Source organism: Quercus robur, chromosome 10 (assembly GCF_932294415.1).
Source record: "Quercus robur chromosome 10, dhQueRobu3.1, whole genome shotgun sequence".
Classification (NCBI taxonomy): domain Eukaryota; kingdom Viridiplantae; phylum Streptophyta; class Magnoliopsida; order Fagales; family Fagaceae; genus Quercus; species Quercus robur.
The window spans coordinates 3719597-3742984 of record NC_065543.1 but is presented as its reverse complement, the minus strand read 5'-3'; the positions used below and the strand labels follow the sequence as shown (position 1 = coordinate 3742984).

Genomic DNA, 23388 nt, shown 5'->3' with positions numbered 1-23388 from the left:
CATTTTTTTTCTTATAAAATCGGAAAAGTTTAAATTAAAAAAAATAGAATCGATAATTTTTGTTCTAAAAATGTGCATCCAGAAGTAATGGCGCACCACACATGGATATAAATTCTCAATCCCAATCTAAGTATTTCGCTAAATGTTCCACTGATCACTACATGTTGCGTGCCTTTTTTATTTTATTTTATTTTATTTTTAAGCAATCAAAACAAGTTACATATATTATTCTCCAGTTGATGTAATATAAACTATAAAGTAGTTGAACACATGTTTGACTTGCATACCTAATGCCTACAAATAGCTTGCTCAATTATTGTTCGTTTTTTATTTTTAAGCAATCAAAACAAGTTACATATATCATTCTCCAGTTGATGTAATATAAACTATAAAGTAGTTGAACACATGTTTGACTTGCATACCCGATGCCTACAAATAGCTTGCTCGTGATTATTGTTCATTGTTCAATTATTCCTTCAATTGCCTGAAAAGAAATAAAGTAATAGTACGTAATCCCAAGAGATAGAGATGGAAAATAAAGGCTATGGAGCCCATGTGTTGGCACTATCTTACCCAAGTCAAGGCCACGCAAACCCATTAGCCTCCAAAGGGATTACAGCCACATTTGCCATCATTCATTTCATTTTCAAGACCATGCAGCCCAAGTCATCAGCCTCTGTCCAATTTGACACAAAATATCAGATGGCTATAATGAGGGCAGCTTTCACCAATCGCAGAGTCTCCATGCCTATCTCACTCGTTTGAAAGCCGTTGGCGCAAAGACTTAGCCAAACTCATCAAAAAGTACAAAGACTTGGGGCACCCTATTGATTGCATAGTCTATGATTCTTCTTTATCATGGGCTTTGGATGTGACCAGAATTTGACTTAGTTTCAGTTCCATTTTTCACTCAAACATGTGCTGTAACTTTCATATTTATCGTGTGTATCATGGGTTATTGAAGCTCATACATATTTACAAGATTAAGAGAAACAGCCAAGAAAAGAATTTGACTGAATCAGAGTTGTTTCAAAACGGTCATCAATGAAAACATAATTTGAATTAGGTCTTGGGAGTATCTAACAAACAGCAATTAAGCCAAATTCATCTGTGAACTAGTACACATTACCAGATTAAGAGAAAAAACCAACCAAAAAATTTAATATGAAGTCACGCTCTAGTCGCTTAGGAAAAATTATAATTTAAATCGTTTCTCAAACTCAAAATTGCCTCAACATTATGCAAAAAACAAAGAAGATAACAAAAATCTGCTGATATGCTGCCATGGTCAAGAAGTGTGCAACCTACAGCCAAACCAACGAATTGATCGAACAAAATTCTTTCTTGACTGCAAGTAAACCCAAGGAATTCTGTCTCCACATCTTGATTATTAAGATGTGGAGAATCTTAATCAATTAATGAAAGAAGCCAATTGGAGGGAAAAAAAAAAATAGTCGAAATTCAGAATCAGGATTTTTATGTATATTATGGGATTAGCCTTATTCTTTAAGTTGATTTTAGTTGTTTCGTATTAATAATTTTTAAGTTTGAAATATTTATGTGTGAGTAGTGTGATTAATTAGTAAAGTGTTGATGATACTAATTACAAGAGTGAGAGATTCATATAACATAGTTGGACCCAAACGTATTACCAAAACCTTTGGGTTATATGGTGTTCTTATATATTATATTAACTACTCAACTAGAATCTTTTCAAGTTCTTATTTTCCCAACAAGTGGATTTACGAAATTCGAGTCAATGGTTCAACTAGGGAAGTGTTTGACAGTGAATAAAACCAACTAAGAGGAAGACTCCTCAATTCTACCCATGGTTAAGTAAAGCTTTTACTAGAAGCATGTTGGTGACTGCCATTATTGTGCAAGGAAGACTTCCATCTTCGCTCCACCTATAATTGAGTAAAGTGCGTTCTATTGGTGAAGGTAATGCATGACACTTAGATTGTGCAGAAAAAGACTTTCATTCAAGAGAAAAAATAACAAAAATGTTACAAGTGATTTAGCAGAAGGTTCACACTTGAATGTGGAGATTTGTTGAAATATTTACATGTGGGTAGTATGGTTAGTCAAGTGTTTAAGTCCCACAAGAGATACTAATTACAAGAGTGAGTCCTTAATACTACAATTTAGTTGGACCCAAACTCATCGATTTAAGTTTTTGGATTATGTGGTGTTCATATATAGCATTATATTAACTTCTCACTTTGAGTCTCTCAAATTATTCTCTCTCCGAATCACAAGTGTTGAACTAAAGTTGTTACTAGAAAAATTTATAATCTGCGCTAACGAGGATCAATAGCAATCAAATCCTAGTCCATCGATGCAATCCATAATTTAAATTCATGAATTCACTATGCTCTACTCGTCCAGGTAAAAGATATCGAGCATTAGCTTGTGGTAATGCATTAACATTGTTGTATCATGCTCAACGAGGTGTATATATACATATTTATATATATTATTACCTGTCAATATTAGAGTATATAGGCACCTCATGTTACTCGAACCAATATTTTTTGTACCAGGTTCCAATTCCTCAGTTTGATTTTCCAATTTCCTACGTTGTAATATATTGTTAGCTCTTATTCAATCTCTTTAAAGTTTAAACTGTCCTAGGACTGAAGCCATGGTAAAGGTTAGTACTAGTAGACACACTGCGTATCATAATACATGCCAAGTTGCCAACTTTGTCTGAATATTAGTACAATAATAACAAAGCATCAGATTGGGAGAATGTTATAAATTACAAAATCCCACCCCTTCTAGCAAGTGCATCATTACACTTTTTTAATTTGCATTCTTTGGGGAATGAATACCTGTTAGTCATCTTATAAAATAAAACCTAAAATTTCTGTCCTATAGATCGCAGCTTGTCATATGTCCATTTTCTTTTTCTTGTGAAATCGGAAATTTTTAAATTAAAAAAAGATAGAATCGAGAATCTCACTCGTTTGAAAGACAGTGGCTCAAAGACTTTAAGCCGAACTCGTCAAAAAGTACAAACACTTGGGGCACCCTATTGATTGCATAGTCTATGATTCTTCTTTATCTTGGGCTTTGGATGCGGCCAAATTTTGGCATAGTTTCAGTTGCATTTTTCACTCAAACATGTACTGTAACTTTCATATATTAAGAGAAACAACCAAGCAAAGAATTTGACTGAATCAGAGAATTGTTTCAAAACGGCCATCAATGAAAACATAATTTGAATTGGGTCTTGGAGTATCTAACAAACCGCAATTAAGCCAAATTCATCTGTGAACTAATACACATTACGATATTAAGAGGAAAAACCAACCAAAAAATTTAATATTAAGTCACGCTCTAGTCACTTAGGAAAAATTATAATTTAAATCGTTTCTCAAACTCAAAATTGCCTCAACATTATGCTATAACAAAGAAGATAACAAGAATCTGCTGATATGCTGCCATGGTAAAGAAGTGTACAACCTACAGCCAAACCAAAGAATTGATCGAACAAAATTCTTTCTTGACTGCAAGTAAACCCAAGGAATTCTGTCCCCACGAACCATGAACCAACATGCCCTGTACAAAAAAGCATCTTGATTATTACTAAAGAAATCAAACCTCCCGAAGATTCTGAAAATTTTTGTCTCTAATATCATAATATGATGTCAATTATAAAGCCTAGAATGGGAAAAGTAGTCAATAAAGCAGACCTCTAAGCTCTTCCAATTGCCTTTCTTAAGGGTTAAACAGCCCATGCAAGAATGTAAGCAGCATGAGATTATTCCACATGGCTAAAAAATATTCCAATGCAAGAACAATATCTTATATTTAGCCATATCCAATAAAGGATATAAGCTGGTTTGCATGTGAGGAAAATAAAAGGGGATGTTCTTGTTTCCAAAATAATTTTGGGGAAAGGAAGAAAACACGTGCACCTAACACCTATCGATATGATATTAGCATTTAAGAAACTTAATGTAATCAACATACCAAACTTCTCCATCCAATGGATGCACAGCAAAGAGCTTAATAAAAATTTACTAACACTGCACTCAATTCTCAAAAAAATAATAATCAAGCATCAAGGGAACTGCCAAATATATACTTTACCCAGGAATCTCGGATAATATAGGTTACATTGTCTGATGTTTTAGCAAATTTATGCATAGAATGATTTGACGACTAAAATGTCTCAAAGTAGAACCAAGTTACAAGAAAGGTGAGCACTATCATCAACACATATTCAATCAAGAACCAAATAATTGCTGCTTACAGCTTTGGCATCCTCCCATTTACCAGCATCCATAAAATCTGAAAATCTTAAAACAGATACATCTGTTCCAAAAGCATGCAAGGGAGAAAGAAAGAAAAAAATGCACCTGAAGCCTCAGATAACAGGCACACAGCGAAACCATCAACATTCAACATACAGTGTAAATACTAGTTATTAAACAATGAAAAGAGCTCTTAAATACCAAAAAAACAAAAATGCGATCTTAATATATATAGATAAGCAATGAGAAAAATTGTAAGTGTGTTAAAATAAAAAGACAAGCTCAAGTGAAAATGAAAAGGCAATGCACATGGATTTACCTCTAGTAAATCAACGTCTATCAGTTTTTCCGCTGGACCGCTTCCCAGAGAACAAATGCTTTGGTTTCAAAGTAGGTATTACCCTATCTGCCTCACCACGACGTGCATCCTTGTTCCTCTTCTTGGAAGATTTCTTTGCCAGCTTTTGTGCCTTAACCTTTTGAGCGGAGTCCCTGAAGCCCTCTCCAGGGACAAGTTCACCCGGTGGCCGTGAGACTGACCTTGATCGGGATCTAGACCTCATTCGCAGCCTCTTGTTAGGTGTGTCCACATCCATATCCATAGCATCACCACCATCATTATCAGGTGACCTCTCCCTCTTCCGACCCCTCGACCTACTACGGGCTCGATCAATGGCCTTAGATGGATCCAGCCCCAAAGCAGATAGCTGCCTTCCCATTCTCCTGGTTGTGAACTGCTTGTCCTTGTCAAATTTTCTTGGTACAATAGGCCGGCTCTCTGCAGTGCTTTTCTTGATCCTGTGCTGCTGAATGAGTAAGCTTTTCTTTTTCCTAATCTCAGCCAATGCTTGTTGCTCTTCCGGAGTCAATTCCTTGCCATCCATCTCAAAATCATCATCAACTTCCTCTGCCTGCCTTAGCCCTTCTTCTTGTTCCAACTCCTCAAGCCTTTGTAAAATATCAGGATCAATGAAGTCATATACATTGTGCCCATCAAGAATTTCTGGCAATACATCTTCTTTCCATTCATCATTAGCTAAGATATAATTCTTCTTCAAACTAGCAGAGTATACACCTGCACCACCATTCTCATTCTCCAAATCCTTTTCAGTTTTCCTCTTTTCCTTCTCTGCTGCTTGCTTCGCTTTAGCTTCCAAAACTGCCTGAGGTATACAAGGTGGCCTTTCCTTCTGGTCCCGTGGCTTTGGAATCGCAACATGAAAACGATTTAAGCAATCATTTATCTTTTTGGATTTCATCTTTATTTCAACCCTCTGATCCAATAACCTCTCACAAGCTGCATTTTTCACAGCAATTACCCCATCCTCAGTCAAAGTACTCATGGTCAGCAGCACCCCTTGGTCATCAGTAGGCTCACCTCCTTGACCAATCACCGTCTTCATAGCTTCAGCTTTCATCTCCATGACCAACTTCATATCTTCCTCTGATAAACCTTCAAGTGGTTGCAAATCAGTCTTGTTGCATACAATAGTCAAAGGTTTGTTCATAAACAGAGACTTAATGCTGTGAAAAAGTGCAGCCTGTTGTGCAATGGTATATCCACAAGACCCCGAGATGTCTAAGAAGAACAACACTGCAGCTCGAAGATGTGCCAAAGCTGTGATACTGCACATCTCAATAATATTGCGATCCTCAAAAGGCCGGTCCAAAATACCAGGTGTATCAATGACTTGATACCTTAGGTATTTATAGTCTGTATGACCGACAAAGAGCGACTTTGTGGTGAAAGCATAGGGCTGGACATCCACATCAGCTCTAGTGATCTTGTTAATGAAGGAACTCTTGCCCACATTGGGATACCCACAAATCAAGACCGTCCGAGTATTTGGATCAATTGAAGGTAGCCTAGCCATATGCTGTCTGATCTGTTCTAAGTAAGCCAAACTAGGAGCAACCCTTTTTATGACAGTGCACATGCGACCAAGAGCAGCAACCTTGAGACACTTGCATCGGTACAACGAATCACCATACTTCAACAACCTGACATAATCTTTAGCAATCTTACTAATCAGATTCCTTGCGGTATTGATTTGGCCAAGGGCAAGCTTGTAGTGATCTTTGTTGTAGAGCACATGAAGAAGATCTCCATAAAAAGGATGGATATCATCAAGACGAGGAAACTCGTCGATGATTGTAGAGAGCTTGTCATAATAGTTCGTCTGGGTATACTTCACTTTACGCATATAAAATTGGCGTAGGCGAGAGATAGCATAGCCCTTATGGACAACAGTCGGCGTTTGCCGTTGAGTACGAGACAAAATTATATCAATGAAGTCCTTCCCATTTGGAACTACAGTAATGTTCTTAAAATTATACTGCACCATCTTAAAGCTTCACCAGCTATCACCCCCCCTACTACTACAACAACAAAGTAGTGAAAAGTATAATTAAAATTTCATTCATAAACTCACACTACCACACCAATGATAATATCAAAAACACCAATATTTCGGAAAAGACAAAATGAACCAGAAAATGCAATACCCAGAATTCTTAAATCCTAAATGGACCTAACCCAAAAGCCAAGCAAGCAAAATCAACAAAACCCACAAACATAGTTGCCAAAAAACAACATTATGGATGGATTTTTGTCAATTATTCAATTCACAATCATCTTCAGCAAAAAACCAAACACCACAGTCAGCACAAATTCACACAAACTATAAACGTATGGCGTGGAGAGAAAGAGCATCAGAGAAAAATACTTGAAAATTGGAGGTTGGAGAGTCCGGCGGCGTGGTTGATGCGGCTTTGTTGATTACCTCTCTGTACTTGGAGAGAGGAAAAAACAGAGAGGGAGGCTAGGTTTAGGGTTTTAGAGACGTACCTGGTGAAAAGCTAGTAGTTTTAATGGGCCTTTAATTGGGCTTTTTAATTTTTTTGGGGTCTGTCTTTATCTTTCCTTGTTGAGCTGGGCCTGGGCTGATGTGTTCTTGGAGGAGAGGGGCCCAAATGCCCCAAACATGATTTTAATAGCCAATTTACTTATTAATTTTTAATGGTTTCCAAGCACCTATATATATATTATATGTATGTATGCGTTGTGGTGGGGCGGGTTGTGTGTTTGTTTGTTTATTTATTTCTGGTGATTGGTTTAGTATTATAACTTTTAAGTCTAGAATGGAGGGGAAGAGTGAGGAGGGAAGGGTAGCAGATTTCTGAGCACCCTTCCTCTCTCTTTCTCCTCATCCAAATAAAAGATTATGGCTAAGAAATTCAATGATATGCTCAAATGTGCTAATTAATATATTACGGTCACTTTTTAACTTTCTTCATATCTAGCTCCTCTGATGTTTTTTATCCAAAAAGGAAGAAGTTATGCTTTAAGAAATATTTGGAACTTTGGGCTTCAGCTCTTTATAAAAAGACAACATATGTCCCTGTCATGTGTAATGCTTGTTAACTCATATGGTTGGTTGGATACTTGGATCAAGTATAATTAAGATTAAGTGAGTCATGTTCATTGCTCATGACAAAAACGCATATATTCTTCTTAATGGGGGTTGAAGCCCAAGGCTCCAAATATGTTTGGAATCAAATTTTGTCTATTCAAAAATAGAGTTAAGCAATTTAATTATGTAAATGAAAAAAAAAAAAACTAATTAATTATAATAAAAAGTGACTTTAATTACATAGATCATTAGCTTGAAATTACGTGTATGTTTGGATCCACGTTTTCCTGCGTTTGCTGCGTTTTTCCTTTTTTTTTTTTTTTTTTTTTGTTTTCACGCGTTTTGAGTATTGCGGTTACTGTTCAATGAACAGTAACCGCAAAAGTGGACTTTCTGCCTTGAACAGTGCACATATGCACTGTTCACGGACCCACAAATTTCATTTTTTATCAATTTTTTCATTAAAAATAGGTCCCACAGCACTATTCACATATTTAAAAATTATTTTGCTACAATGTTTTCAGTTTTCAGTTTTCAGTTTCAGCAAAATAAGTTCTATCCAAACACACTCTACATCTCGCATAATGATGATGAAACTATCGACATTATTTTTCTATCTTTTTTTTGATAAGTATTAACACATTTTCAATTAAGTGGTTTTCTTAATAAGATGTTAAAATCATTCTTTCATATATGTCAAAAGTTGCTAACACTATAAACTTTTTTTTTTTTTAAGGAAAGCTGGCACTATAAACTTGAATGAATGGAATAATAAGAATTTTCATGTGCTAACCTATGTACCTTAATAAAGATTGATTGTATGTGACGTGCTTTTTTATAATAAGTTGTAGATCCGCACACCATTGGTGCAATGATCACTCTACAAGTATAAGTGTCTGTGTCAAGTTTTAACAATTAGGCCAACAGTTCCATCGAAGTACCTTGACAACTGGGTCAAGAATGATAATGATTATGGGCTTAACCTGTTCACATTAGAATCCTTTATTAGTATCATCAATTGGGTTGTGGGAGTGCCAAAGGTGGGTATGCCACAATGGACCGACCAAACAACAGATGCCAAGTTTGTTCAGGATGTGTGGAAGGTGGGAATTAAGGTTAAGGTTGATGAGAACGGGATTGTGAGAAGAGAAGAGATTGAGTTTTGCATTAGGGAAGTAATGGAGGGTGAGAGAGGAAGAGAAATGAAAAAGGAGGTGTTTGGCTCTAGAGGCAGTTAGTGAGGGAGGTACTTCGGACAAGAACATTGATGAGCTTGTATATAAATTGATAAACTAGTTTCCATCTTATAAGTAATTAATAAATGATGTATTACTGTTATAATAATTAACTTTATCAGAATGCTAAGAAATGGAGAGGTTGGCTCTAGAGGCAATTAGTGAGAGAGGGACTTCGAACAAGAATATTGATTAACTTGTATTTAAATTGAAAAACTAGTTTTCATCTCATAACTAATTAATAAATGATGTATTTTTGTTAGAATAATGGTTAAATAATTCAATTTATCATTTCTTAGCGGAAAACTTCAGTAAATTATCATGGTATTAAAGTAGCTTGTCCAGAGTTTAAACTATTGTTTTTGCTCTACCTCCTCTTTTAAAATTTAAAAACATCACGTGTTAGATCCCACTTATTAAAGGAGAGATTGGACTCATGTGATGGGGTAAGAATAATAGTTAAATATTTAAATTCACCAAGGTAGTCAATAATTTATCAATTGCAATAAAAGTTCATTTTTATTGTAGTATAATTTAAAAGTTTAATTGTAATAAAATTCTACCCGAATGCAATAACTTAATTAGCTCATGATATAGTCATGAGAATGATAATATTATATATTTATTTTTTATTTTCTTATGTCTCAAACTTCACATTGGCTACAGCCAGCGTCTTCTGCCTTTAAGGTGGGATGGTATCTGTCTAAGGCTTAGAGTTTGGGCTCCAAGGGGCCTCGAGTTCTACTTTGGGAGTGTTAAAATAATAGTTAAATTATTAAATTCATTTGTTAAAACCTTTCAAACAATTAATAATTGATTGATTATAATAAAAAAAATTAACTTTTAATATAATATAAATTAAATTTATTATTGTTATAAAATTTTACCTAGATATAATAATCCTTGCTCATGATATGGTTATTATGACAATTTAACCTTTTTATTTTTACTTCCTTTTGAACTCTCGCAATATTGGCCATATATAACGAGAAAATACATGTTGTTTCCATTGCATGTATCATCTCCCTCATATGGGGGTTGACCTCACACTACATGTATCCTCCTCCTCACTGAGGTCCACCCCCATGTGAGAGGGAGGATACGTGCAATGGAAACAGCATGTACCACCTCATATATAATAGACAAAGAAAGCCGACATGACCTTGCATTATTCTTATAATGTTTACATAAGCAATGATGTCAACGGATTTGTTTTTTCATAGTGTTATACCAAGATTATAGAGGAAAAAAAGAAGTGTAGTTATAGTATTGAATATCGTCGTCAAGGGCTATCTCTTAAAGGGTAACTATGTCATTTCACCTCAAAACCAATTGATAATGAGGAATACACTATTAAATTTTTTATGGTATTTGACGTCACGCTCACTGGCCTATTTTTAGAGTGGTTGTAGGGAGTCAAATTGTGGTTTCCCCATTAATAATCCCTCCCTTACAATAACACTTTTGTGACTCAAATCTATGACTTTGACTCGGATACCATTTGTTGGACTGTGAGCTGTGCCGTTCCACCTCAAAAAAATTGGTGATGAAGAAGACACACTCGAATCTTTTATAACATTCAACATCATGCTCGATAGACATGTTTTTAGAGTAGTTATAGGAAGTTAAACTGTGGTCCCCCAACAGGTATGAATTATAAAACATGTGTGATATTCATATTTCATAAGAGGAAGTTACATATAACAGTTTGATGTAGTAAATAATTCTCCACAATCATCACTCTAGAGCACGACATCTTAGGGCCTGTTTGGTTAGAGATTTCTAGTATCGTTGTTTAAGTGTTGTGAAAATACATGTGAGTTAAAAGTGTTGCAAGAATACATATTGTGGTGTTTAAACATTAAAAATTGTTATTTAAACACCCCTACCAAACACCCCCTAATTATTTGAAACTTATTAAACCAAAGTATTATTTCATTGGACTTAATCTGATAAATATTTCTAAACGTTCTTATTTTTTTCTATAACCATTTCTATACAATTTAATTTGTATTGTATGTGATGGGGAAGTGGAAAATTAGTCCAACTCCAGTTCGTCCAAAGGTATCGTCCAAAGCCAATAGAGCAAGTTGGATCAAGAATCACCCCAGAAGAAGAAAAAATGTTCATGGACGATAATATTGCTCTTGATCAATGAAGTCTCCCATGGACGATAAACTCGTCCATGAAGGTCGTCCATGGACGATCATCAGATGTCCAAGGACGACCAAATCGTCATACACTAGACGGACGAATACGCAACACTTAGAAAACTCTCGACTCTTTGTAGCGGTTACTAAACCCGTAGCTATCACCATGAATCCCTCAAATGAGTTAACTTCCATTAGCGGTTACAACTTTAGTAGCCGTTGAGAAAGTTAACTCCGGACTCATTGGCTTCCACAAATCTTGGGGAGGTTATTGGACAAATAACCGTCCCCAGGATCTCTATATAAAGGACCAATCTGAACCCAAGAGAGGTAAGACCATTCTGAGACTTGACTCCCAAAAAGTTGGAACTTCTTTCCTGTGAGATTAACTTTGCCATCGGGGGGGTGGGGGGTTTGGCCGGTCTTCTCCGATCCCTTTTTTGACAGTGTAATTGCTTTTTGTAGGCTTTCCACCGTTTAGTAGCCCACTGAAGCCAGAGCATCCACCTTACTGATTTGAAGCGATATCAGTTAGCGCCGTCTGTGGGAAAGAGAGATTGTTTTGTAGTTTTCTTTTCCACGACAAAAGGTTAGGATGGTCAAGACCAGATCAAGGGCTACTAGCCCAGGTCGTCAGGGAAGCAGAGGCGCTTCAAACGACCCCTAACGCGATCACCAATCTGCACTAGTCATGTAGACATCGTCTATTTAGCATGTGCAATCTATGGCGGCTGCAATGGCGGAGTTGACTCGCTAAAACCAAGAGTTAAGAATGGAGATCAATCAGAGAAGACAGACACGTGAGGAGTGTGAAGGAGGAGGACAAACACAGGGTCATGGTGATAGGGAAAATACTGAAATTGGAAGTCAGTTAAGAGGCACCACTTCACGGACGGTACCACACTTGAAGGAAGAGATGGACCAAATGAAGAAAGTCATGGAGGAAATGAAAGAGAATATGAGGAGGACGAATCCTATAGAAGATTTGGTCCACAAAACTGACTCTCCCTTTACGGCTTCCATCAACGGTCATCTTCTACCATCAAAATTCAAGCTGCCTTCTCTAGATTCGTATGATGGAATGCGTGACCCGTTTGATCACATTGCTACCTTCAAGACGACAATGCACCTTCAAAGGGTCCCTGATGAAATCATGTGTAGAGCCTTCCCTACCACCCTTAAAGGTCCAGCACGAGTCTAGTTTAGCAAAATACCCCCAAGTTCTGTAGGTTCTTTCGAAGAGTTGAGCAAATTGTTTATTAACAATTTCATTGGGGGACAGAGACACAAGCGTCCTTCGTCCAAATTGTTGACCATAGAGTAAGGGGAGAATGAGAGCCTGTAGTCATTCATCACTCGCTTCAACAGAGAAGCCCTTAGTGTGGACGAGGTAGACGACAAGCTTCTATTGGCGGCCTTCCATAATGGGATTAATTCTGATCTATTTATCCACAAGCTATATGAGAAGGAGTCTCAAACCATGGCTGAGCTCATCCATTCGGCTCAGAACTTTGTGAATGCAGAAGATGCAATCATAGCCAAGAAGAGGAAAAGAACTGAAAGGATGGAAGCGCACCCAACACGCCACTCAGAACAAGGCCCTCGTCCAAAGAAGGGACAGACGGAAGATAAGAAGGAACGAGATAATAGGAAGACGGGTCCTTTGGGAAGAAGCCAGAACTACACGCCCCTGAACGCTTCACTTGATCAGGTGCTCATGCAAATCAAAGATGACCCTTCTCTAAAATGGCCAAAGAAGATGAAAGGAGATCCTAATAAGCGTAATAAGTGTAAATATTGTTGCTTCCATAGGGACCATGGGCATGACACGGATGAATGTTATGACCTAAAGCAGCAAATTGAGAATCTTATTAGACAAGGAAAGCTGAGGCATTTCGTTGGAAGGGATCATAAAGATGAGAAGTTGAAAGGAAAAATGGAGGAATCATCCCGGCCCCTACTAGGAGAGATAAGGATTATCATTGGAGGAAACTCGACGGGGCAATCTTCCAAGTCGAAGAAAATGTATCTCAAAGTGGTGCAAAACGTCCAACTCTTTGGACGATCACCAAGGACGAGATCAATAGACGAGCCGGCCATTTCCTTCACCGGCGAAGATGCTGAGAGGATTCATCACCCGCATGATGATGCAATTGTCATTACTCTGCTTATTGCAGATTATACAACCAGGAGAGTGTTAGTTAACAATGGAAGCTCAGCAGATATATTGTACTACCCTGCCTTCCAACAGATGAGGCTTGGGTGGGATCGACTTCGACCAGTATGCTCACCATTGATAAGGTTCGTAGGAATGAAGGTGCAACCCGTAGGCATTATTACATTACCAGTAATGGTAGGGTCATATCCGCAGCAGATAACCAGGGAAGTCAATTTTCTCGTGGTGGATTGTTTGTCCACATACAATGCCATTATTGGAAGACCAACTCTGAACAGTTGGAAGGCGATAACATCTACCTACCATCTATCAGTCAAATTCCCTACGGAGTACGGGATAGGGCAAGCACAAGGAGATCAGTTGGCAGCTAGAGAATGCTATTTAGCCATGATGGCTTTGGAGGAGCAGGTGCAGACAATGAGTATTGAGGAAAGAAGGGTTGTTGCAGAGCCCACAGAAGTACTGGAAGATGTTCTTTTGCAAGAAGATGATCTCGAGAAATTCACCAGAATTGGAACAGGTATGAAGGAGAAGGCAAGAAAAGACCTTATCCAATTCCTGAGAAAGAGTATCGATGTTTTTGCATGGAGTCATGACGACATGCCGGGAATCAATCCAAGTGTAATCACTCATCGATTGAATGTGTACCCCTTTTCTAAGCCTGTTCATCAGAAGAAGAGGGTGTTCGCTCCTAAGCGGGATAAGGCAATCAAGTAAGAGGTTTAGAAACTGACCACAGCATAGTTTATTAAGGAAGTCTATTACCCGGATTGGTTAGCCAATGTGGTGATGGTGAAGAAAGCAAATGGCAAGTGGAGAATATGCGTAGATTTCACTGATTTGAACAAGGCTTGCCCCAAGGATAGTTATCCTTTGTCACGCATTGATTAATTGGTGGACTCTATGGCTGGCCATCAGTTGTTGAGTTTCATGGACGCCTTCTCAGGATATAATTAGATAAAGATGGACGAAGTTGATCAGGAAAAAACCTCCTTCATTACCAACCAAGGCTTGTTTTGCTATAAGGTGATGCCCTTTGGTTTAAAGAACGCAGGGGCAACTTATCAAAGGTTGGTTAATCACATGTTTCGTCCACAGATAGGACGGAATGTAGAGGTCTATGTCAACGACATGCTTGTGAAAAGCATAGACGAGGGAAGCCATTTGGACGATCTATAGGAAACCTTTGAAACACTTAAACGATATAAGATGAAATTGAACCCAAGTAAGTGTGCATTCGGAGTATCGTCGGGAAAGTTTCTGGGGTTCATGGTTTCGCAAAGAGGAATCGAAGCGAATCCAGACAAGATCCAAGCCATATTGGACATGGAACCACCGAAGAATATCAAGGAAGTTCAATCCCTCACTGGACGAGTTGCTGCTTTGAACAGGTTTGTTTCGAAAGCCACAGACAAATGTTTACCTTTCTTTAAAGTCTTCAGGAAGGCATTCAAATGGACAAACGAATGTCAAAAGGCCTTCCAAGACTTGAAGGACTATCTCACTACAGCTCCATTATTAAGTCCGTCCGTGCAAGGAGAAGAACTGTACCTGTACTTAGTGGTGTCTCCACATGCCGTAAGTTCATCTCTAATCAGGGAGGAAGGGAAAGTATAAAAACTCGTGTACTACACTAGCCGAGCACTCAAAGGAGCAGAGGGAAGGTACCCATTGATAGAGAAGTTGGCTTTTGCACTGATAACAACTTCTAGAAAGTTAAGACATTACTTCCAAGTTCATGTCATCAATGTCATGATGGACCATCTGCTCAAGAAGGCAATGAACAAGCTGGAAGCTGCAGGATGGCTGATTTAATAAGCGGTGGAACTTAGTGAATTTGACATTCGGTACCAACTGAGGAATGCAATAAAGGCCTAAGCCCTAGCAGATTTCATTGCAGAGTTCACTCAGAGTTATGAGGATCTTGGTGAAAGAGAGTACAATAAAAAATGGGTCGTCCATGTAGATGGATCGTCTACATTGCATGCTGGAGGAATAGGAGTTGTTTTGCAGTCACCAGAAGGAGACAAATTAAAGTACAAGACTCGTTTGCAATACCAAACTACTAATAATGAAGTGGAGTATGAAGTACTTTTAAAGGGATTGGAGTTGGCTAAGTCTGTAGAAGCAGACTCAATACTTGTCTTGGGAGACTCTCAGTTGGTTATAGGCCAAGTAAATGGGATATGTGAAGCCAAGGAAGACAGAATGAAGAAATATTTAAAGAAGGTAGTGCGCCTTGTGAAGAAATTCAAAGAAGCTGATTTCATTCAAATCCCAAGGGAAGAGAATGTGGAAGCAGATATTCTGGCAAAGGAAGCGTCTGTGAATGAAGCAACGGACGAGTTGGATGCAATACAATACATGCCTAGTATAGACCTTCCAGAGATGCTGCAGATAGAGGGTGATGAAAATTGGTTGACCCCAATAGTGTCATACTTGAAGGACGGAAGTCTTCCAGAAGAGAAGGACGAAGCTAGGAAGCTCAGGGTCAAATTAGCCATGTACATACTTATGGACGAAGTGTTATACAAAAGAGTTTTTCCCAGCCTCTCCTAAGGTGTTTGGCTCCAGACGAGGAAAACTACATGTTGAGGAAGGTTCATGAAAGAACATGTGGTAACCATTCAAAAGCCAGATCACTCGTCTATAAAGTCATTCGTAGCGGATTCTATTGGCCAACCATCCAAGTTGATGTTAAGGCATATGTTAAGGTATGTGATCAATGTCAGTGCTTCAGCAACATTCCTAGACAGCCAGCAGAGTATCTTACGCTAATGATGGCCCCTTGGCCTTTCGCACAATGGGGACTGGACATCTTGGGGCCCTTTCCAACTGGAATTCGGCAAATGAAATTTTTGGTGGTAGGAATAGATTACTTCACAAAATGGGTGGAAGCCAAACCCTTAGCAAAAATTACACAATAGAATGTCAAGAATTTCGTCTGGAAGAACATTGTATGTAGATTCGGGGTACCTAGGGTACTAGTGTCTGACAATGAACGACAGTTTGACAACACACTTTTCAGGGAATTTTGTGAACAGCTTGGAATAAAGAATCATTACTCTTCACCCTCCCACCCACAGGCCAATGGCCAGGCAGAAGTAGCAAACCGATCCTTGTTGAAGATCATCAAGACTCGGCTCGAAGGGGCAAAGGAAGTATGGCCGGATGAGTTACCAAGTGTTTTGTGGGCTTACAGAACGATAGTGAGAACTCCAACAGGGGAAACTCCTTTTAAACTAGCCTATGGAAGTGAGGCAGTTATGCCGACAGAGGTACATATGACGAGCCACAGGGTGAGGAAGTATCAAGCTGAAGAAAATGAAGAACAGCTCCGTCTTAACTTTGACCTTATGGACGAAGTCAGGATGGATGCAGAACAGAGAATAGCGAGGTACAAAAATCTTACGGCAAGACAATATGATGCCATGGTGAAGCCCAGGCGCTTCAACATCGGGGATCTCATCTTGAAGAGGGTTACCTTGGCAACAAGAAACTCGGCCTACGGGAAACTAGGGCTAAATTGGGAAGGACCTTATAGGGTTATCAACTGCAAGAGGCAAGGATCCTATTATTTGGAAGCTTTGGATGGACGAAGGCTAGAACACCCTTGGAATGTTAAGCACCTAAGGAAATACCATCAATAAATGCTGACTTTTGACGAAAGTGGCCACGGATGAGATACCTGGATGAGCGGAAGTATTCTCATGTTTGTTTACTACTACTATGTGTTTTAAGTATTTCAATAATCCCCTAGAAAGTACATTAGTATTTTCACTTTTGTGCTATTCATGGACGAGTTGGTTTGTATTTTTAATTCCCTAAAGCATTAGCTCACGAGCATGTGCCATGCCTGTGGATGAATGTTTGCATAAGTTTGGATTTTCAGATATATATATGATGTATTTTCAAGTATATTGTATGGGAATCCTTTATTTTTGTATATTCATTCAGAATGATCCACAAAAAAACAAATAAGCATGGATGAATGAAATCCCTAGACGCAAGGATGTATCGTCCATAAGCTTTCCTCAAAAGGAAAAATGAAACAAGGTACATCCGTCCAAAGCTTAAGACGAGATGAAACCTGAGTTAAAGTTAAAATGAAACAAGGTACATTTGTCCAAAGCTTAAGACGAGATGAAACTGAGTTAAAGTTAAAATAGAACAAGGTATATCCATTTAAAGCTCAAGACAAGATGAAACCCGAGAAATGGTTGTCCAAAACATGGAAGAACAAAGATTGCAAAAGCACAAGCCCATAAATGAATCTAACCAGCGTAACAATCCATTGCATGGACAAGAAATTGCTGGGAAGTCTTATCAAGGACGGTAATATGGTCGTCCCTAAATTTGAATAATGAATAAAAGCTAACAAAAAAGAAAGTCATTCATAGACGAACTGTACATAAGCTAAAAGGATTCAATTTGCTCTATTTCGGTGATGTAATAAGAAATTCACCCCTATACTCAAGACGAGGCAAACTGAATTCCTGGATGGACGAACCACACAGCCACAAAAATAATATGAATAATGAAAATAAAATTTCATACATAAAGCTGGAAATGTATGTATTCAAACACAATGGAAGGTGAAAATAGAAAATATTCATTTGATCATGGAATTTAAAGAAGGGTGGACGACCCACGTCCAAAAAAACCTTTAATTTGTGAAAATAAAACTAATTTTATATAAGACTTGTCCATAATCTTGGACGAGACAATTGTACTTGTATGAACTTGAATAAAAGAAGTAAAGAACAAAGCCCAAAACAACGGGCACTTCCAGATAAAAGTAAATAAAAGTAAAATAAATTTTCTAAGGAAAATGCAATCACTTGGGCAAGCTAGTCTTGGGGTCGTCCTGGGTCACTTCAGTGTTAGCATCGTCCATTATGTTGATGTCCTCAGAACTCGTCTGCAACAAGGAACTTTCAGTAGCGAGGGGAAGCTTGAAAGAATTGAAGTCCAAGTCAGGATATGTCTCCTTAGCATCAGCACAAAAGTCCTCATAGCCAGCCGCATAGTGGCTGTCTAGATGATTCTTGTACTCGTCAGACTTCTTAAAGGCTGCTATGGCTTCTTCACGTACTTTCTCTAAGGACGAGGCAAACTCAGAGACTTGTCCTTCGAGATGGATGACATGGGCATCCTTCTCTAAGTTATTAGCTTTAAGCTCTTCCACCTCGTTCTTCAGCTTTATCTCACTTCCTTGTAGATGATTAAAATCCTCGGTCAACCTAAGGACCTCCCCCTTTTTTAGCAGAACTTAATTGTTTAGCTCCTTAGCTTTGTCCTTAGCCATCTTAGCCTCTGTAGCAAGCTCCTTAGTTTGGCAGGTTGCTGTATAAAATTTTGACATAGCCTGCATATGGACGAAAGGGAGTTAGACATCCTATTCAAATTAAAATTAAAAAAAAAAAAAAAAAAATTACACACAAAGACGAGGGAAAGACTTACCTTAAAAAGGTCATGGATGCCAGAACGTTCAAATTCCTTCACTGACATGTTGTAGCATTCATTAACTTCACGCTCAGTGACGATTCCTTTGAACGTCCTCCATGCGTAACTCTCGTCCAGAACCAGATTGGAAGGACGATCAGAGGGCTCCAACGAACTAGGCTTGCGAGAAGCTTTGGCTGGAAAGGGAGGATCAGTCTGGATGGGATGGATTGTTTGGACGGGCTCCACATTCACCAGAGGGTCGTCCAAGTTCACCGTTGGAAGTGCAAACTTGGGGACCTTGGGAAGAGAAGTCTTACCAGGCTTTTGCTTCTTAAGGCCTCGATGACTTGGAAGGTCGTCCAGGTCCACGGCACTGAATATCGACTTAGATTTCCTCTTCCCAGCCTGGACGGAAGTCACTTGGACAGTTGGGGGTGCAGCAACATCCTCGTCCCCACTAGTCACTGTTTTTTCTTTTTTTTCCCTCATTGTAGTTATTCTTGTGACGAGGAAAATCAATTAAAAAAAAAAAAGAGAAATGAAATAAAGTGGACGATACTTACTTTGACGGGTGGTTTCCTCGTGACTGAGGTTCTCTGCAGTAGGCACTGGGCCAAGTCCCCAAGCTGCTAAACGACTGAGAGTTACCAAATCGTGGAAAGTTCTCCCAGGGAAGGTACGAACCACGTCTATCCGGTCTAAGTAAAATTTGTCCAAACGTGGACGAACAACAGTTGCATCACCAAGAGAAAGAGTTAGACGATTGAAAGTTAGGAAAAATGTAAGGAAAAACGAAATAAAATGGAAAGAAAACATACCCTCAGGACGAAGATGACCTAGAGGGCTGGTAAAAGGTGGGAAGAGAGGATTACCCACATCAGCTGGGTCCCCAGCCCAATTTCAAGAAATAATAAAAAATTCTTTTTTCCAGAGCCGGTCAAACGAGCTACGACCCTTAATTAAACTGTAATAAGAGCCCCTGGATGAGAACTGGTAAAAACTAGCAGATTTCTTTATCTCCGAGGGCTTATAACAGTAAAGGAACTCGTCCACCGTAATTGGACGGTTCCCTTCCAGTACCTCACGCCATAGCACTTGCATGGCGACTATCGTCCTCTAACCATTGGGGTTGAGCTAGTTAGGTCCAATACCCAACCTTTGGAAGAGGTCTCTACAGAAGGAATTTAGAGGAAACCTAAGGCCAGCTAAAAGGTAAGAAGTGTATATCCCTAAACCAGAGGAAGCAGAACAACACCATTCTCCAACCTTGGGTAGACGAGGGTTAAGCTCTTTAAAAATTTGGTATCTATTTACAAGGGTTTTTAACTTGGCAGCGTCTAAGGTGGACGCTACCTCTGGGGCACAACTATAAATTATGTCCTCCTCGTCCTCTTCCTCGTCTTGAGGAGGGCTAGATGGCTGTCTGGACGAGCTAGCCCCAGATCCAGAAGCCATCCTACGTTGTAGTTCCTGAAATTCCTCTAAGGGAATGCCAGGAACCCCAGACGAATAATGCTCGTCTGAGGAATTGCTATAGGATGAGCTATCTACACTACTCTCCTCATTACCTTCACTCCCAGAAGAACCGTTCTGGTACTCGTCTATCTCCCTCTCTAAACTACTAGACGAAGACATGGTTGAAATGTAGAAAGATTTAAGATGAAAACCTAAAAAGAAAGAGGAAATACCTGATAGAACTAGGAGGAAAGCTAGACGAGGCTCTTGGACGAGATGGTAGAAGGGAAAATGAGAGGAAAGTAAGGGGCATGAAAGAGAATGCATTATTTATAGGCCCCAGCAACAGGGTCAGTGAAACGACGCTCACCACTTAAAAATTGACACGTGGCGGTTCCTTTGGGAAACGAGATCGACACGATTGGCCAACCAATAGCTTCGCGACACGTGGCTCACAAAAAATTGAAATCTTATTAAAATCACAACAATATCCTGGACGACCCTTTGAACAAAGGGGCAACTGATGGGGAAGTGGAAAATTAGTCCAACTCCAGTTCGTCCAAAGGTATCATCCAGAGCGAATAGAGCAAGTTGGATCAAGAATCACCCCAGAAGAAGAAAAAATGTTCATGGACGATAATATTGCTCTTGATCAATGAAGTCTCCGATGGACGATAAACTTGTCCATGAAGGTCGTCCATGGACGATCATCAGATGTCCAAGGATGACTAAATTGTCATACACTAGACGGACGAATACGCAACACTTAGAAAACTCTCGACTCTTTGTAGCGGTTACTAAATCCGTAGCTATCGCCATGAATCCCTCAAATGAGTTAACTTCCGTTAGCGGTTACAACTTTAGTAGCCATTGAGGAAGTTAACTCTAGACTCATTGGCTTCCACAAATCTTGGGGAGGTTATTGGACAAATAACCATCCCCAGGATCTCTATATAAAGGACCGGTCTGAACCCAAGAGAGGTAAGAACATTCTAAGACTTGACTCCCAAAAAGTTGGGACTTCTTTCCTGTGAGAGTAACTTTGCCATCGGAGGGGGTTTGGCCGGTCTTCTCCGGTCCCCTTTTTGACAGCGTAATTGCTTTTGTAGACCTTCCACCGTTCAGTAGCCCACCGAAGCCAGAGCATCCACCTTATTGATTCGAAGCGATATCAGTATGTATTGTGGTTATTCGACCTTTTTCAAAAGAAGACTTTGGTTAAACTTCTCATTCTCCACGCCTGTTAATTTTTTTTTAATTAAAAAAAAAGGTGCACGTATTCTTCTTTTATATCCAAGATCAAAACATAATTTAGGTATTGATTTTGACTAAAAAATAATAATTTTATCTATAAACTTTTAGCCGTCTTTATAACATTAACATGACATGCTCAAACCGTATGTCAATCCCAAAAACTTATAATTTAGAACGTCAAATATTTTATACTCGTTTAACTAAATACAAAAGTCCTTTATCTATAATTTTGAATTTGTGAGAGCTTCTGCCTGTTAAACCACCATTAATTGTAGGTGAACCTGAATGATATAGTCCCAGGTCTTGGCCAACAGATTTGAAGACCTAAGACGATAGCCTCAAATGGACTTTTTTTGTTATCATTTAAATGATATTTAACTAATGGTTCTATATTATAATTTTTTTATTAAAATAAATTCACTATTCTTACTTTTTAATATGACTATTTTTTTTCGAAAAAAATACTAAAATTAAACTATTACAAATTTTGCTTAAAAAATTACAAATTGATGTAATAACAAACATGATGGTAACATTTTAAGAACATAATAAATATATATATTTGAATGAATTACGCTAAGGATATTATAAATTTTACAACATAAAGCTTACAAAAATATATTACCGTTCACCATTCACCTGAATGATAGTCACGTAAAATATATTATAGTGCACAAATGGTCCATAGGTGAACATGAGCTAGGCTGTACTTTGTGTTCTGACATTGAAATAGTGGGCTTATAAGTTTTAACTTCTATGTTTTGCAAGTATGAATGGTTAATCCCAGGGTGAAATCGGCCATTTACCACTTTTTGCGGAAATTATTAGCAACATACCACTGTTTGCAAAATAAGTAGCAATATATCACTTTTTTGAAACTCGAGTTCAGAAAACTTGAGTTTGTTGTGTAAATCGAGTTTTAAATACTCAAACTTCATAAAAAAAACTTGTGTAAATGCTCTCATTTGTACTTCTATGGTACTTGAGCTTACCAAGCTCGAGTTCTTTGTATGGAACTCGAGTTTGACAAGCTCGAGTTCCTTATTCATTTTTTATTTTTTCGATAATCAACAAATAAACATAAGTAAGTTTTTTCATTTGAACGCACAAACTTATGCAGTGAACAGAGAATAATTTATGCAAAAAAATAGTGAACAATTTTTTAAATAATGCTGAACATAAATAATTTATGCAAAATGCTAGAAACAATTTATGTAGAAAACAGTGAACAATTTTTATGAGAAACAGATTTGAAAAATTGTTCACTATTTTTTTGCATAAATTATTCTCTGTTCACTGCATATGTTTGTGTGTTCAAATGAAAAAAAAAAAAAATTTTATTTTTATGTTTATGTTTATCTGTTGATTATCGAAAAAAGAAAAAGAAAAAAGAATAAGGAACTCGAGCTTGTCAAACTCGAGTTCCATACAAGGAACTCGAGCTTGGTAAGCTTGAGTATCATAGAAGTACAAAAGAGAGCATTTACCACGTTAGCACAAGTGTTTTTTTTTATGAAACTCAAGTATTTAAAACTCGATTTACATAGCAAACTCGAGTTTCATGAACTCGAGTTTCCAAAAAAGTGGTATATTACTACTTATTTTGCAAACAGTGGTATGTTGCTAATAATTTCCGCGAAAAGTGGTAAATGGCCAATCTGGCCTTAATCTCAGTATATTACAATTTAGTTTTAACTTTCTGTTTTTGAAGGCATGCACATTAGGATGAGTTCTTTGGGATTGAATGTAAAGGCAGATATAAATAACACAATAAGAGGAGTCCAAATCTTCTGTACCACTTTTTGTATACCATTCTATGTTCCACTAATCACTACTTGCCATGTGTTCATTTTACTTTCCTTATAGAATTACTGAAGTTTAAAATGGAAAACAATCATACACTTCGTAAGTAGTGATTGGTGGAATATATAATGATATGCAAAAATTGGTACAGAAGATTTAGACTCCAATAAGAGTGCCAACTGGGGCAATTTG

The 23388-nt window shown here is 38.1% G+C and overlaps 1 protein-coding gene across 3 annotated transcripts; it reads right to left on the bottom strand.

Annotated features, from left to right (window-relative positions):
- Nucleotides 1-1024: 1024 nt before the first annotated feature.
- Nucleotides 1025-7131, bottom strand: LOC126704451 (nucleolar GTP-binding protein 1-like). 3 transcript variants are annotated; one of them, XR_007648183.1, is made up of 4 exons: nucleotides 6989-7131; nucleotides 4582-6641; nucleotides 3469-3564; nucleotides 1025-1304 (listed from the first exon to the last, which is right to left on the bottom strand). XR_007648183.1 is itself a non-coding variant. In XM_050403483.1 (3 exons), the coding sequence occupies exon 2, from the start codon at nucleotides 6605-6607 to the stop codon at nucleotides 4592-4594; it is 2016 nt and encodes a 671-aa protein (XP_050259440.1). In that variant the 5' UTR covers nucleotides 6608-6641; nucleotides 6989-7131; the 3' UTR covers nucleotides 3299-3564; nucleotides 4582-4591. The 3 variants fall into 3 exon arrangements, 2 of the variants coding, with proteins under 2 accessions (XP_050259440.1, XP_050259441.1); XM_050403483.1 differs by lacking the exon at nucleotides 1025-1304 and having other exon boundaries at nucleotides 3299-3564; XM_050403484.1 differs by lacking the exon at nucleotides 1025-1304 and having other exon boundaries at nucleotides 3299-3564; nucleotides 4582-6638; nucleotides 6989-7112.
- Between the last annotated feature and the right edge of the window lie 16257 nt (nucleotides 7132-23388).

What these genes read in the sequence shown, in the direction of transcription:
- LOC126704451 (XM_050403483.1), bottom strand. Translation starts at nt 6,607, where the DNA reads ATGGTGCAGTATAATTTTAAGAACATTACTGTAGTTCCAAATGGGAAG.